Below are 14,858 nucleotides of genomic sequence, written 5' to 3' on the forward strand. Positions count from 1 at the left end.
CTCCTGGCTGGCTTGGTCCTAGTGTTGGCCTAAAAAAACCACCTGGCCATGGGGTATTGAGAGCCTGAAGCACCCCCCTGCATTCTGATAATATTTAAATTGGTGTTTTTGATGTGCTGCAGAAAGCTAGCACTTGTGTGCTTGTTGCAACTTTCAGTCAATGCCCAGAAGAGTAGGACGTTCCTGGGAAAACGGAAAATAATTTCAATTCAAGGGCATGTTCAAAGCAGCAGGCAGACCAAAGAAATCCAGTCTCCCCCAAAAGCATCAATCAAATGAACTGTGCTGGAGCAGACAGCTCGTAGGATGAGTGCTCCCGCGCTTCTGCGGTGTCGAGCCAATTTCAGGTGAGCTACAGGAGATTTGGCTCATTTGGCACATCGCTCGAGGTAGAAGCTTGAGGGTGTTTGTTGAATCCTAGATGGTACTTTTTAAGAAAGCACGTTCTAGCACAAGTATAGCTGTGTGATTCTGGTACGGTATCCCGGCCGTGGCAGCCCCAGTTTGTGCCGCCGAACCTTGTCGGCACCTTCCAAAGGCGTTGTGCTCCCCACTGGGGAGAGGGAGGCTTGCAGCGGAGGGCTGTGTGGGCAAGCGTGTGGCTAATGGGACTCCTAATGAGTATGCTGTGATTCCTGCATGCTTGATACGGTTGTTTGCTGTAGGCCAGCTCGTTGCATCGGTGTGAGCCGTTGCATTTGCCTCTCCAGGTGGTTGCTGCATCCTTGCAGCAGTGTCCAACCCACGGTGCTTCACGTTTGGGTAATTTCCAGACCAAAGCAAAACTCCTAGGAGCTCCAGAAGGAAGAGGCCAGCAATAGCTGTTCTAGACTCAAGGGCCATGGTTTATATTGGCTGCTTCAGCCACCAGGATCTCTAAATTACACCGTGACCTAAATTAATTGGTATCGTACGGCTGGCAGCGATTGTGTGACAAGCGTGTCCGGCAGTGTCCAACGTGAGAGCAGCTTCTAGCTCCGGCCGGGTCTCGGCGGTCGGGCTGGATGGGCACCACCAGCAGAAAATCATCTGCATGAAAACCAGCCAGCCAGGTGAAATGTGGTGGTTTAAAAAGTTCCAAATCCCTTCCTTGGTGTGCTTGCTGCAAGCAGTTATTAAAAAATCTCTCTCCTGGATAGCTCTTAGTCCTGAGAAGGAGAAACTCACGGAAACCCACTCTCTTCCACCTGTTTTTAAAAGTGATGTGGCAGTCGGTGGTCACTGCCCCAATAGGCTCTGTGGCTTCTGGGGCACCCTGCTTCCCGGCCAGCTCCAGCATCATTGGTGCCAGGCATCACTTTAAGCACTCTGCACATCAAGAATCGGTGCAGAAGATAACCAACCTCATGGTTTAGACTGGGTTTTTTACACCAAAGAAGGGTTTTCCCACCGTGCATTAGGACCCACATGCAGCACAGCAAAGGAGTGTATAATTAGGATGGTAAGCTTAGAAATATTAACTGTGAAATATGTAGTCACGCATGCTGAGATTAAGTTAACAAGTGTTAAGTGAACAAATAAAAGGCATAAGTAAATGTACACACTACCTGAAAAGTCCTGCTGGCAGTTTCTTGGGTTTGGGTCTGTCTTTTTAAACTTCTTTATGGATTACAGGTGACAAGGGAATAAGGAAACTTTTGGAGGATTTATTTGAAGTGTAAGATTAATATTACATTCTTATTTATATTCCTTCTATCCCCAGGATTGAAAAAACGTACAAGGAAGGCCTTTGGTATACGCAAGAAAGAAAAGGATACTGATTCCACGTAAGTCGATGATATATAAACCACATTAATATATAATGATACTGGGGAGAAGTTGACGCCGATGTGCCAGGACAGGAAGGAAGTCAGTGTATCATGGGCATTTGTCATCCTTGGATCAAGTCTTGTAATAACAAATACATTTAAGCTGTTTCCCCTTGTACATCCAGCGGCCAACAAATAAGGTATTTTCTCAGTGGTGCTGCAGAGATAATAAAGCCAGTTCTCCACGTGTTTGCAATTTATGGTGACAGCGGTGATCAGAAGAAAATTACTCCTCTGAGAGTTTCAGCAGATTAATCTCTGCCCAAACTACTGATTTGCCCGTCTGCTGAGATCTTTTTAGATGCAAATTCAATTTAAACAGATGCCTGTGCAGGCAGCGAGGCCGTTGGTGGAGCGAAGAGCTGGGTGGTTGGGGCAGGCTCGGGACGACGAGGGCTCACGGAGCGCACGCTCCTTCGGCTTTGCTTTTGCTTCCTGGGAAAACAGCTGGCGCGGGGTGCTCGCCACATCTGGCGCGGGGTGCTGTGTATGGGTGCAGAAAGTCTCGTTGGGTGCTGAGCTCTGGGGAGGTCTGTCAGCTCTCACTGATGTGGCTTTTGGGGGGGGGGGGGGGGTATGTCCCAAAGCAGCGTGGCAAAGGAGCCCGTGCAGCCCGTCTTCTGGGGACGGAGAGGGGGGAAAGGCAGCGGGGACCCCCGCTCCCACACCTGCAGCATCATCCAGGCCTTTCCAGAAGTACTTCATGTCTGGAACAGCAGAAACCCTATGGGGTTTTTTTCTTTTTTTTTTTTTCTTTTCTTTAAATTTGTTTCCCTGAGCTATTTTGTATCTCAGCGGCATTTGGTGAGGCTCCCCATGCGAAGGGACAGCCGCTGCAACTCTGCAGGTCCGGCCGCGCTCCCAGGGCCGTGGTGAACCTGGCTACACCCGCACCTGCGGGGCTTTTTCTGCTGCAAAAGGGGGCCCAAAAATAGGGGGGGGATGTGGAGCACATCCCAAAAGAGCTGTGCAGCACCGAGCTGTTGTCCTGCTGGAGAAGGGGGCTTCCCACTGGGAATGGTGGCTCTCCATCCACCAGCCAGGAGCTCCTGTTCCAGCCGTGTACGGCTTCATTTATAATTTATCGGAAGGATGGGCAGGAAACAGGCTGCTTTGCATCTCCCTCTTCTGCTCAAGGAAAATCAATGGAGCCAGGTCTAGGTCCTGGTTTTAGCCAGCACTGTGATTTCCACATCTGCTTGCAGTACCCCGCTCTTCCCAGAGCCTGGGGAAGCTGGTGGCCCGCGGAGATAACGAATCCCGGGGCGTTCGTGATGGTAACGAGCTCGTAGAAAGGCCGCTGTGGAGCAGACGCCGCAATTAGCGAGCAGCAGCGATTAGCGCGTCGCGGGGTCGCATGGCGGTCATCGCCCCAAACGCCTTCGAGCGCTTTCCAAATCCCCCGTGGGCAGCCGGCGAGGGGCGGTGGGCTCAGACGGACCCTCCGGTCACCCCACCGCAGCCCCGGGACCCGGGGGTGGGCACCGCGGTGGGGGGTCTCCGGAGGTTTTTGGGATTTGGGGGGACGCGGGATGCGCTGGAGGTGTAGCGTGGTGGCGAAGGACCTGCTGCCCCCTCCTCTCCTCCGCCGGGCGAGGGTCTCCGCGGCCGGGATACGAGCGGGAGGTGACATTCCCTATGCTGGGGCTCACGTGGCACGGTGGGAAATGCAGAAGCAGAGACAATTTCTGCTGCTTTGGAAGAATTTCAGAGATATTTGTGCAAAGAGATTACACGTGAGATGAGACAGAGGGGAGGCAGACAGGTATGAATTGGAGAAGTTCGATGAAAAGTGGTTTTTATTCTCTGTTAAACCAGAGCCGGACGGGCAGCAGCTCCCTGCGGGGTTTCTGGGCTGCCCCGAGTCAGCCGTTAATTGGTGGCAAATCTCTGGCAATGCGTAAAACTTGGGAGTGTGTGGGAGGCGGAGGAGCCTGTCTGGTTTTCATAAACATATTTGTCTTTTCACTAAATAACTTGGCATCCCTAGACGGTGTTTAAATACGGCGGCTGAGCCTGCCACGCCGTTTGCTGTGACCGAGGTCCAAATCCCATAAGCAGTCGGGGATTAGGATCCCTGAGGAGTCTCATCAATTTTCAAATCCGTTCAAAAAAGAATTGACTGTGCTTCTGGCAGAAGAAAAAAAAAATATCTCTAAATTACTCTATACGTAACTTTTATTGTCTTCTGCAATGCACACCCAGGGTAGGGCTGTGACCATGGGGTGGGTGCATGGATGCTCCTCAGCCGGGAGACCGTGATCATCAGCAGGAACACTTTATTTACTAATAAATATAAAATTTGTCATCTGATAAAATGAAAGCAATGGCACAGAGACCCTTATGTGGGTTTCATGAGGGGCACATGGCAGGTAATTCAGATTTGCTGACAATTTCATAACGAAACCCGTTGCTGCTGTGGATTTGTTAAGAAAACCGTTTCCACAAGTTAATCGGGCGGCGGTGCGGTTTGGGAGCTAACGTGGCTGCCTTCCTTTCTGTTTTTTGCAGAGGGTCGCCAGACAGGGACGGCATCGTAAGTATTGCACGGAGCCCAGCCCCGCGCTCCTCTCCTGCCGCGGCCCCTTAGGTGCTAATTCCTCCATCAGCGTTTTGTGAACCGTCTCTTCCTTGCTGTTTAATATAGAAAATACATGTCAGTAAGAAGCTATCTGTTTAAAATAATGACATATTCCAGGTTTTCTACAAAACTGACATAAAGAAAACAACAATAGAGAAACACCTGACGAGCGCTGTGGGCAGAGGGACCAGGTGTCCTGCTAAAACCCCATCCTCGTTTCCACTCCCGCTAATTGGCTTGGGTCAGATTTGCTGTACAATGAATTAAGGGAAAATTGCCAGAACAGCTGTTTCCAGTATCTATTTTTATTTTCTATATTAAACTGAAAATAAGGAGATATTTGTTTTTGAATTATTGCTGCTTTTATTGGTGGTGTTAGATGGAAATGCCCCTGCTAGATCTGGGTGGTAGATGGACCACATCTCCTTTAGCCATTTGATATCAATTTTGCAAATAAGTGTGTTGGGTTCAGACTGGGACTGTGCCGGTCATTATTTCTAGAGCAAATTCAGATGTTAGAAGCTCACCCTAAAATGGAAATGAGACCCCCTCAGGAGGCTTGGCAGGGAGAGCGGTGCTGGGGTGTCTTTTACAAAGCCATATAAAAATTGGGGTGCCAAATTGCTCTTTTAGAGAGATCACCTTTTTTTCCCACATCTGACCCAAGATCCTTGGCTTTGGGCTCTTGCCTTGTGTTCGTAAGCCACTTGTTAAGAAATAGTGATTAAAAAAAAAAAAAAAAGAGCCTGCAGCTCAGGTAGCACTTTAACCAAGGCTCTATTCAGCAGTAATAAATAAATAAAATGCAAGGAGCAGCCCAGAGCCGTTCCCTCCACCGGCAGCAGTGCTGTGGGCAGCCTTTTCTTGCCAGGCACGGGTGCAGGACCCTTGGGTGAGCTCGGCTGCCCTCTCTATTGGGCTCCTATTCTTGATTTTTCCAGGTGGCTTGCAGTTTAAGCTCAGCACAGGGCAGGACAGGATCTCCAGTGCTCCAGCAAGCTGAAGGATGCAGAAATGCAGTTTTTTGGGGGGTATAATGAAGCCACTGAATGTAATGGAGGCAGGGGAATTGGAGAATGGAGACATTTAGTATAACTTTTCTTCCTAAAACATGTTTTCACCATAATGTTTGCAGCCACTGGTGTGGCCAAGAGGCAAATCCTCTGACTGCTGAATAGACCCCCCCAGTAAAAACCATGCTTACTCTTAATGGAGCCACAGCTGAGCCCTCCTTTTCTTATAAAACTGTGCAGTGTGTTTGCTAATTCCTTGTACCTTATTTTTGTGTGTTTAAAAAAAAAAAGAACAAAACAACCAACCACTGGATACTTTAACCCTTTTTCTGCCAAACCCCAATCCCTTCCAGCCGCCCAGCCCTCATCCCAATGAGCCACCTTGCAATAGCAAACCCGAGAGTGTGCGTGAAGGAGGAAAAAAAAATTCGGTAAGGAAAACAGTTTACAGCTACGAAAGGGTTGTTAAAAACAGTGAGTAATTTTTGTTTTGAAATCCAGAATATAGGAAAATACCGTTTAGGTTCAGTCAGGTGGATGTGTATGAGTTGAATAGAAATGGGGTTAAATACAAATGGACTGGGGGAAAAGCAGGAGCCCCACATAACTGCATCCAGAGTGATTTATTTTTTTTTTCTTCCCCACCCTTGTACCTCTAATGAGGCTGCTCTGTTCTTGGGCAGCATCATAAGGAGTGTTGGGTGAAATGGGGAGGGCAAGGGTGCTGGTGGCCTGATCCAGCCCCCATGCTGCTGCTGCTGCCCCGGGACGGGGCGTTAGACCCTTGGGAAGGGTGCTGGGGTGGGGGATGCTAGCTCCGGCAGCTGAAGGGAAGCAGATGATCTATTTTAGGTGCCCAAAATTGAGAACCCAGCCTAACTTCAGTCCCCGAGCTGGCCTTGCAGCACCGCTTGCTGGCTGCGGTGGCCAGCGGGAGCTTTGGGGGTTTTTTTGGATGCCCAGAGCAGACCAGCAAAGGGTCCCGCAAGCGATGGATGCCCAAAGCCTCCTTCCAAACCAGCCCCCCGCCTCAGTCCGAAGCAGCAATAACCTGTGTGTGTTTGTCGGTGTGTCGTGTCGTGCACTAACACCATGTCCCACCTGGGTCAGCCCAGGCACCTCTCGCTCCTGCAACCCGGCTTCGCCGCGGGGTGAAGCGATGACACCCGGCTTGTTCCGCGGGCGGTTTGGATACTGAATAATAGAACCCAAATCCTTCTTTCGGCGTGTTCTGGAGAAGGTGTTTATCTCCTGATAAATGGCAGTGCTACCTGTGCTCGGTGGGCATCGAGTGGAGCACCCCGGCACGCGGAGAAGTGGCCATTTCATTTCTTCTCTGTAAGAAATGTTGTACGTTTGGCTAAGGAATGTTCAAAAAAACAAACAAACAAAAAAACCCCAACCTTTTTAGCTCTCTGGTATGGAAGACCTTCCAGAAATGGGAAGCGCTGTTGGGTATCGCCGCTGTGCAGGCGCAGAGCAGCTCGCCGTAGTGCCGGCGCGGGCAGCTCCAGCAATACCCAGTGGCATCCCAGCCACGTCAATGCACGCGTCTCAGGTATGCTGTGTTCCTGTTGCCTTAATTTAAAACTTGGAAATTTTGTTTTCCGATGTGTTGCAGAAGAAAACGAATGGAGCCCCGAATGGATTTTATGCAGAGATCGACTGGGACAGATACGTAAGTGTCCCAAGGAGCCTCCCCTCCATCCAGCACCCGTGCAGCACGCGATGCCTCTTGGTTTTCTGGGTGGCCGTTTTGGGCGATGTCCGGGTGTTAGCTGTGTCCAGATGCGTATTTTGTATCTGCACGTCAAACTACCCAGAAACCGGGCGGCTCCGGCGAGCGCTGCCCAGGTCTGCGGGACGTTGCAGGTACCCAGAGAAGACCCTGGGTTGCAACCAAGCACTGCAAAAAAACTTTCTGCAAAAACCGAACCTTGTGAGATTTCACCTGTGAAAACTGGGCGCTGCAAAAATCGATCTGCAGCGAGGCTGGGTGCTCAGGCCCTGCTGAATGCCCCAGCGGGTGCTGTGCCAGAGCACGGGTGCTGTTTGCTCCCCAGGGGCCACCGGTGGAGCAAATTCCTCATTTTCTTCAGGTGGAAAGAGCTGCTCCGGCTTTCCAGGAGCAGAATTAGCATTCCTAATTCTTTTGGGGTTTTTTGTGTCCTATTCAGAATTCACCTGAGCTTGATGAGGAGGGATACAGCATCCGACCTGAGGAACCAGGCTATATCCTTTATTGTCGGCTTTGCCTCTCAGTTTACAAACTGTAAGATGAGCTGGTGTTCGCAGGCAGGCTGCTGGCTATTTCTATTTATTTTTTATTATTATTATTTGTTTTCCCCCTTTTTATTTTCCTTTTGAGCTGTCGCTCCACAGCTAAAACTGCCTCCCAGAGGGAGTTACCGGAGGCAGTAGAGCAGAAGGTGATTTTCGTTGCCTTTGATCCACTGCCATGAAACGAGGAGGCAGCGTGGGGAGGACCCCAGTGGGGTGTCCCGTGGGGACCCCGATGTCCCACCCCATCTGCGGTGGGTGCACCCGCGGCTCTGCGTGTGGGTGCTGGACGTGTGATGCTTCGTCACAGCTGATGCCGTTTCAGGGCAGATAGTCTGCGCGGCAGTAAAAGCAAAATGAGCAAAGATCAATTTGCGGCTGCCGTAGCACGCCCTGCTAACGGGTGAGGAGACGTTGATGGCCAGAGCCCATGCACGTGCCGAGTTCGTAGGCTGGCAGGGGGTTTTAAGCCTCTTCCTCGCAGCTGGAGGAAGGTCAGTGGTAAAAGCAGAATTTCTTCCTCTGCTGCCGCTGAAAAATGCCGGTTGTCTGCGGGTGGTGAGCTGGTGCAGTCACGATGGGGAGGGAACCTGGACACCGAGGCAAATCACTGCTGGGCTAAACCAGGGCTCGCTGCAAGCACCAGTTCCCATATCCTCTGCCCACACGTGGATAAAGAAGTGAAACATCACAGCGGTAGGATTTGCCCCCACGTGCTACCCGTGCCCTCGGGCATTTGGGATAAGTGTTTCGGGAACATCTAATTCCCACTCTTCAGGGAGGCTTGAGCCTTTGAACGCCAAGGCTGTGCCCTCGCAGCAGAAGGAAACCTTCTTTAACTGTGCTCTACCTACCAAAGGAAAGCACTTCTACTCCTCGAGCGAATCCGAAGAGGAAGAGGAGGCGCACAAGAAATTCAACATTAAGATCAAGCCTTTGCAGGCTAAAGACATCCTGAAGAGCGCGGCGACGGTGGACGAGCTGAAGGCGTCGATAGGCAACATTGCACTTTCTCCATCCCCCGTGGTGAGTCCTTGGCGTTTCTGTCTCTCCTCCCAGCTGGAAAAGCAGCGGTGCTGCCCAGGGCTCGTCCCCAGCGAGCCGGGGCTCTTCCTTAGGTGCCAACGGTTAAGTTTGCGGTTGTTTCCTTATTTATAGGGTCTAGTCGATATGCAGCCAATAACATGACTGCAGGTAGAGCTCAGACGTGTTGCAGTGATGTTTCCAGTTCAAAATGTCTTTAAAATTCCCTTTTCTGCTTGTAAAACAGGGCAACTGAGATCAGCATATACTATTCCCATATTTTTTCCCCTTCTCCTCATTTTTCAATGTAGTCATCGTTCAGGTCATAAATTGGATGGGTTTTGCCCTGATTCCCGGGACAGTGAAAGCATCTGTGGGGTTTTCCCCACTGTTGCTGTGGGATCTTAAAGGGATATTTCTCACCCCGGGGGTGAATCCAGGGTTCCTGGAAGGAAAGGTCATCTCTCCTTAGTCCCTCCCGGTATAAATACCATCATCCTCTGGTTTTCCTAAAGCTTGTCAAGATTTCTGTTGTCTCATCCCAATCTGTTCAGCCGTGAAAAGATTTGATTTTTGTCTTTCAGTGGGCTTTAGTGTGGGCTACAGTGTCTTTTCAGGCGAAGCTTTCTATGATTTATAAATAGCCTGTATCTGAAGTGTGAATGAATCTCAAACTCTAAGCAAAGAGGAAATATAATTACTGCGCTTTATTTCTTCTTTCCTAAACCAACGCAAGGTCACCAAGTTTAGTGAAAGCTTCTGGGACAAGTCACTGTCCTTGGAAACACTGAGTCCCTCTGGCATGGCTGTGCTTCCCCCCGATGCTTGGTCCCTTTCGGTGACGTGTGCTTCTGGAGGTTTTTTGTGCTATGACCAGGGAGTTTCTGGCTGTTAGCATTCAAGGGTTAGAAAAAGTAGTTGGCTGCTTTGGGAAGCACAAAAAAAAAAAAAAGGAAAAAATACCCCAAAACCACCAAACAAAAAAAACCCACCAAAACTAAGCAAAAAAGAGGTGGTGGGTGGAGTTTTGGAGACTGGCAATTATTTGCCAAACAGGTGGGTAACTTTGAGAGAGGAAATAAAAAAACATAGAATTTCTTATTGCAAAGCCAAGCTGATTTTGGTTTTGCAAAGTGGTGGCCCCAGCAGTTTGGTGCCCGCATGTGTGTATGTATATAATGTAGGAGACCACGTTATTTTGGGAGGAGAGAGGAAATAGTGCAACACTTTAAAAATGGGATGGGGGAAGCACTGAGAATTTATTTAAGGGGCCAAGTCTATATCTGGTGTATTCTCCTTCCCCCTGGCTTTTATTTCTGCATCCCTTGCTGGCAGCAGGCCCCTGTCCTGGGGTTTTGCTGCTCCGGGCACCGCAGGCACTCGCCCGTCCCGGGGTGTAGCGGCTCATTGATTCTGTACTGCAGCCTGCGCTGTAGGGATTTCAGAGAATTTAGCCAAAAAATATAAAGCAGTTTTGTCTCTAGCAATAAATAAAGATCGAGGAAGAAATTATCGAGCGGTTACACTCAGCTCCTAGCAGTCCAAAGTTCCTTGCTTATTTTTATTCTTACTGATGACATACTTGAACAGTTTTCCACTGGTATATGAGGATTAGGCTGATGTGGTCAGCAGGTCTTCTGCACCTCACCTTTTCCAGAAAAACAAAACCCCCACAAAATGTGTGTTTTGCTAGATACGATTTTGTCTCCTTTTTTCTGTGGTGTTTTTCCTGCTGCAGTCGGGAGGAGTTTTGCCGTCGGTTAGGAAGGATTTAGCCCCCGGTGAGCACGCCTGTGTGTATCAGCGCGGTGCGGTCCGAAGCCCACCCTTTGGGCATCGGGTTGGGACACTGCACTTTGTTTTGGGAAAATCCCTGCCCCTGGCCGCCGCTGGCAGAGCACAGCCCAGGGCCGGAGCCGATGCCTCCCTGCAAAGCAGCGGGGACGCGCTCTGCAAAACCCAAAGGGCTCGGGAAAGCCCTGTGCCAGGCTGGACAGAAGGGACAGTGCTGCTTCCCCATGTTGGGATCCAAAATCCGGCGTACGGAGCCAAAGGGTGCAGATGGGGAGCTCCCCGGGCGCTACCCGGCACGCCGGATTCTGGCAAGCGGCACCAGTGTCTGGGAAAGCACCAGTGCCCCGGGCAGGAGCCGGCTGAAGGAGTTTTGCATCCGCAGGATTTTCGTGCTTTGCTGTCTGGGTTCCTGCCCTTGTCCTGGGCTCATCTCCTCTCCAAACTCAGCTGCAAAGCCTTGCTCCGGCATCCCGTCCCTCCTGGAAGAGAGCAGCGGGGTGGGAGATGCCGTGTCCATAGGCACTGTCCTCCCCATCCCTTCGGGGTGTAAATTAGGGTGCCCTAACTTGCAGACAAGAAGAAAACTGGGGACGCTGTTGTAAACTGGCATCATCTGCGTCCTCTGCCTGAATCCCAATAGCTCAGGTCTCATTTCTCGAGAAGAAGTATGCGGGTGGTGGTACAACCTGTCCGTGCCACGTACCGGACCAGTAACAGCCCAGCATCTTCAGACCTCCCACCCTCTTCCCCGCTCCTTCCCACCGGCAGCTCCTGCCCGCTTCGCTCTTTGCGCCGTGAAAACTCAGCCGCAGGAGCGGGGGCTTGGTAGCTCTCTGAAAAAATAGTCGCTGGGCAAAGCTGATGAGTAATAGCCTTAAATTTAAGCAGTTAAGGGTAAAATCACATACTTGACTTTCCTCTCATACGGACCCTTCCAAGAAATGCAACAGGTTGGGAAATGGCCTTTGTCTATAGCTAGCAGGGGCCGCTAACAACGGAGCATGTGAATCCTTCCTGTAAGATGGCTCAGATGCAGGTTTTTATTTCTATATGCTCTCTCTCACTCCAATCTTCTGTCTGAATGAATGACAGCCTGGCTGGATGTGCGCATGACTCTGCTTTGCTGTATGTTTAACAGTTATACACCTGATGCTTCTGGTCATAATACAAATCTTTTTATTTCTCTGTTATCCCTTTGTAGAAAATACCTTATCTTCTCATTTTCTTTTTTTATTTTTCTGCATTCTTTTAGAGGAAAAGTCCGGTAAGAAATACAGTTTTTTCTCTTACGATTTTTTAACTCAGTCTTGTGTTCTCTTGTTTGCACGATCCCTGTATCGCATGTCTGTAGAGCTGCAACGTAAAATGCAAGTAACAAATCCTCCCATTTTGGAAGGCTCGATGTTTATTATTTTCCTTCTCCCTTGATTTAACTTAGAGCATTTTAAAATAGAGCTAGGCTGTCTTTGCTTTCAATGTACCTAGTCTGGGGGTATAGTCTGGGTGAAAAAGCTGGTGGTTTGGGGCAAGATGTATAAGGGCACAGTTTTATCCGGGCATGTTTTATGTACATCATTGCACATTAAAAGGTATGAAAAGGCAGAAAAACCCATCGGTGGCCGGTGACCTCTGGTGCCGCTGTACGCAATGGTGATGGCTTCCCCGAGAGGACTGGGCTTCGGACTGAGCCCAAAATGGGGAAATTCACCCGTTCCGCAGGGTTTGGGTTCTCTCCGGACGCTGCGGTCCCATGGCCGGGGTGACCCGTGGGAGCAAGGCGTTGCGCTGCGGGCGGTGGGATGCTGGGGGAGGAGGAACCCCCCCGGCACCGCGCCTCCTGAAGCCGTGGCGGAGGGGTGCGATGGGTGCTGGGGGACTTGGGGTGCTGACCTGTCGCTCTCTGACCAGGTGTCTCTTCTCTCTTCCTTCTCGCTGACCGCAGCGGCGCAGCCCGGTAAGCACCCGTGCCTGCTGCTTCTGCCCCCCACCCGCTCTGGGGACGGGGATACTGGTGGGGTCTGGGAGAAGGGGGAGCAGGGTGCCGGTGCCTTTAGCCATCCCCTCCTGTGACCCCAGGTGATGGTGGGATCTCGTGTCCCCATCCCCCCTCCATGTAAAGGGGTCCCCAATGATGGGCATCCTCTGTGGTTTGACCTGCACCCTTGTAAACCCCCTAGAGACCCTGCTTGTGGTCCTGGGGTACCCCCAGTACCCCGTCCCCCCCCCGGTCCCCTCTCTGCCACGCAGCCCCAGCTCCTGGGGGGGCCCTGAGGGTTCGGCTTTAGCTGTGCACGTGTGCGTTGTGTGGCAAGAGCGAGGATTTAGATTGCTGAAAGTACACCGTTTGGCTTAAATCGTCGCCAAACGCGAGGATTTGGGGGTTATGCCGTTTCTAATGGGGTGAGGGTGTCGGTGACCCCCATAAGCCGCGGGCGGTCCGGGCGGCTGCGACGGCAGCGCTGCCAGGTGATGGCTTTACGGGGCTCAAAATCCTCTCGGTGGGGTTTTTCTGCTCCTTGTACGCTGGGAGCAAATGGGGTTTCACGACGCACACGTGCAGCTGGGTGTATTTCAGCCGTGGACAGCAAATATCACCTTAGATAGGCAATTCCTGCCACGTCTGCTGGGCTGCTTTGCTCCTGCCGCGTCCCTCCTTGGGTGGCAATTGCCGTGCACCCGTGTCCCTGTGCATCCCGCTTACCTCGTGTGTTTCTAATTCCAGGGGACGATTAAAAGGAATTTATCCAGTAAGTATGTTCTGTTCTGCAGCCTTCAAGAATAGTAGTTATGGCGGGGGGGGTGGTGCTTTTGGGGGGGGTAGGTTTGCTTTAAAGTGGTCCTGGCAGAAATGTTGGCACCCAAATATCTTCCTTAAAGGCAGCCGTATGGGACATCCTTGGGGTGCCCTATAGAAACAGCGCAGCTCCCTAGTCCAGCTCTACAGAAAAACAAAAATCTGAATTAATAAACCAGACCTTTTGCTGCCAGCATCTCCGTAGCAGGCGTGGGACGGGACGCGTGCCGTGCCGGTGGCACGCCTGGTGCAAGCGCCCTGTCCGGGTGGGCTGGGGGTGATGCTCGGGGGGGCGCGGGGGGGAGGACGGCTCTAACCCCGCACTGTCCGTCCTGTGCCGCAGGTGAGGAGATCGCGCGGCCCCGGCGTTCCACGCCGACGCCGGACCCCGCCAGGTCAGTACGGGGTCTGTCGGTGTCGTCATCTATTACAGCTATGTTCAGGCACATCATCCCAATGTGATTTTTTTAAACGTTTTGGTGGGCAGTTGCGCACTTACAGATGCTTCCCATTGAGCAACGGTGTTTTCGCCTCCAGATTTTGATCTTTTTTTCATGTATACCTGGATAGGTCAAACCCAGAATAACGCAGCGAATTCACTGTGTATTTACTGCCGTACGAATATTGCCTAGCCGAGCTGCCCCAATTTGATTAATCAAAGACTCCACTGCAGAAACAACAGTATTATAACTTTTTAGACTCATGAGACAGCCAAACATTTGCGTTTGGTGTTTAAATAAGCAGAGTAAATGCTCTGTGCCGCAGGACGCAAGAGGCACAGGGAGCTTTGGGTCCGCGGGCTCTTTGCTCGGATGCTGAGTAAATGAGAAACGAGGGAAGGTGCCCAGACAGCGATGGTGGGTCCCCGCAGAGCGCGGCCAAACAAAACCGTGGAGGATGGAGGTGCCGGTGGCATCCCTGGTTCTGGATGCACGGCATCCATACTGCGCTCCCACGAGAGCAGCAGGACGTCCGCTGCTGGAAGCCGCCTTGAGCCTGACCCACAGGGAGAGCTGGCAGGCGGGTGCTGCGGGTATACGTCGATTTAGGAAAGCAAACGGACTAGTTGGTACGGAGAGAAAACAAATCTCACTAGGAGCAAGCCCTGTGCAGCCGCAGGGTGTGTTGGACCAGAGTGTGATCCAGACCATGACTTTTTATTTTATTTTTTTCCCTTTTCCATGCAGTCTGGAGTAGCTCCGACCAACCCTGAAGCATTCCCCAGTGCCGTAGCGGCTGCATGGGCACTACACGGTTTGCACCGTAGTGCTACAGCCAGTGCTGCCGCTCTCCTTTCCTCTTTCTGTGCCAGAAACCCTGTGTTTTGCCAGGTGCCCGTTAGTCTCCCTGAAATTTCTCCCTGAAAACGCACATATTGGCAGTCGGGCACCGGGGTGGAGCACGACCCTGCACCTGACGGCTCCTCTGCTCTTGTCTCGTCCCGCAGCAAGAAAGCCGGGGAGGACCCCGCGGCGCTGGCACCGCTCTTCGGGCCCCCGCTGGAGTCGGCGTTCGAGGAGCAGAAGCTGGACGGTGGGTCGGGGGACGCGGGTCGGGTCTCCTGG

The 14,858-nt window shown here is 51.5% G+C and overlaps 1 protein-coding gene across 1 annotated transcript in view; it reads left to right on the top strand.

Annotated features, from left to right (window-relative positions):
- Nucleotides 1-14,858, top strand: part of SGIP1 (SH3GL interacting endocytic adaptor 1) — a 57,903-nt gene that overhangs the window by 20,567 nt on the left and 22,478 nt on the right. The window contains exons 3-13 of the mRNA XM_075037325.1: nucleotides 1,703-1,766; nucleotides 4,320-4,344; nucleotides 5,756-5,833; nucleotides 7,024-7,080; nucleotides 7,580-7,634; nucleotides 8,533-8,708; nucleotides 11,752-11,763; nucleotides 12,442-12,453; nucleotides 13,222-13,246; nucleotides 13,637-13,688; nucleotides 14,741-14,826. Coding sequence (XP_074893426.1) covers nucleotides 1,703-1,766; nucleotides 4,320-4,344; nucleotides 5,756-5,833; nucleotides 7,024-7,080; nucleotides 7,580-7,634; nucleotides 8,533-8,708; nucleotides 11,752-11,763; nucleotides 12,442-12,453; nucleotides 13,222-13,246; nucleotides 13,637-13,688; nucleotides 14,741-14,826 — 642 coding nt within the window. The remainder of the gene's footprint in view (nucleotides 1-1,702; nucleotides 1,767-4,319; nucleotides 4,345-5,755; nucleotides 5,834-7,023; nucleotides 7,081-7,579; nucleotides 7,635-8,532; nucleotides 8,709-11,751; nucleotides 11,764-12,441; nucleotides 12,454-13,221; nucleotides 13,247-13,636; nucleotides 13,689-14,740; nucleotides 14,827-14,858) is intronic.

The sequence above is a fragment of the Buteo buteo genome, chromosome 10 (assembly GCF_964188355.1).
Source record: "Buteo buteo chromosome 10, bButBut1.hap1.1, whole genome shotgun sequence".
NCBI lineage: Eukaryota > Metazoa > Chordata > Aves > Accipitriformes > Accipitridae > Buteo > Buteo buteo.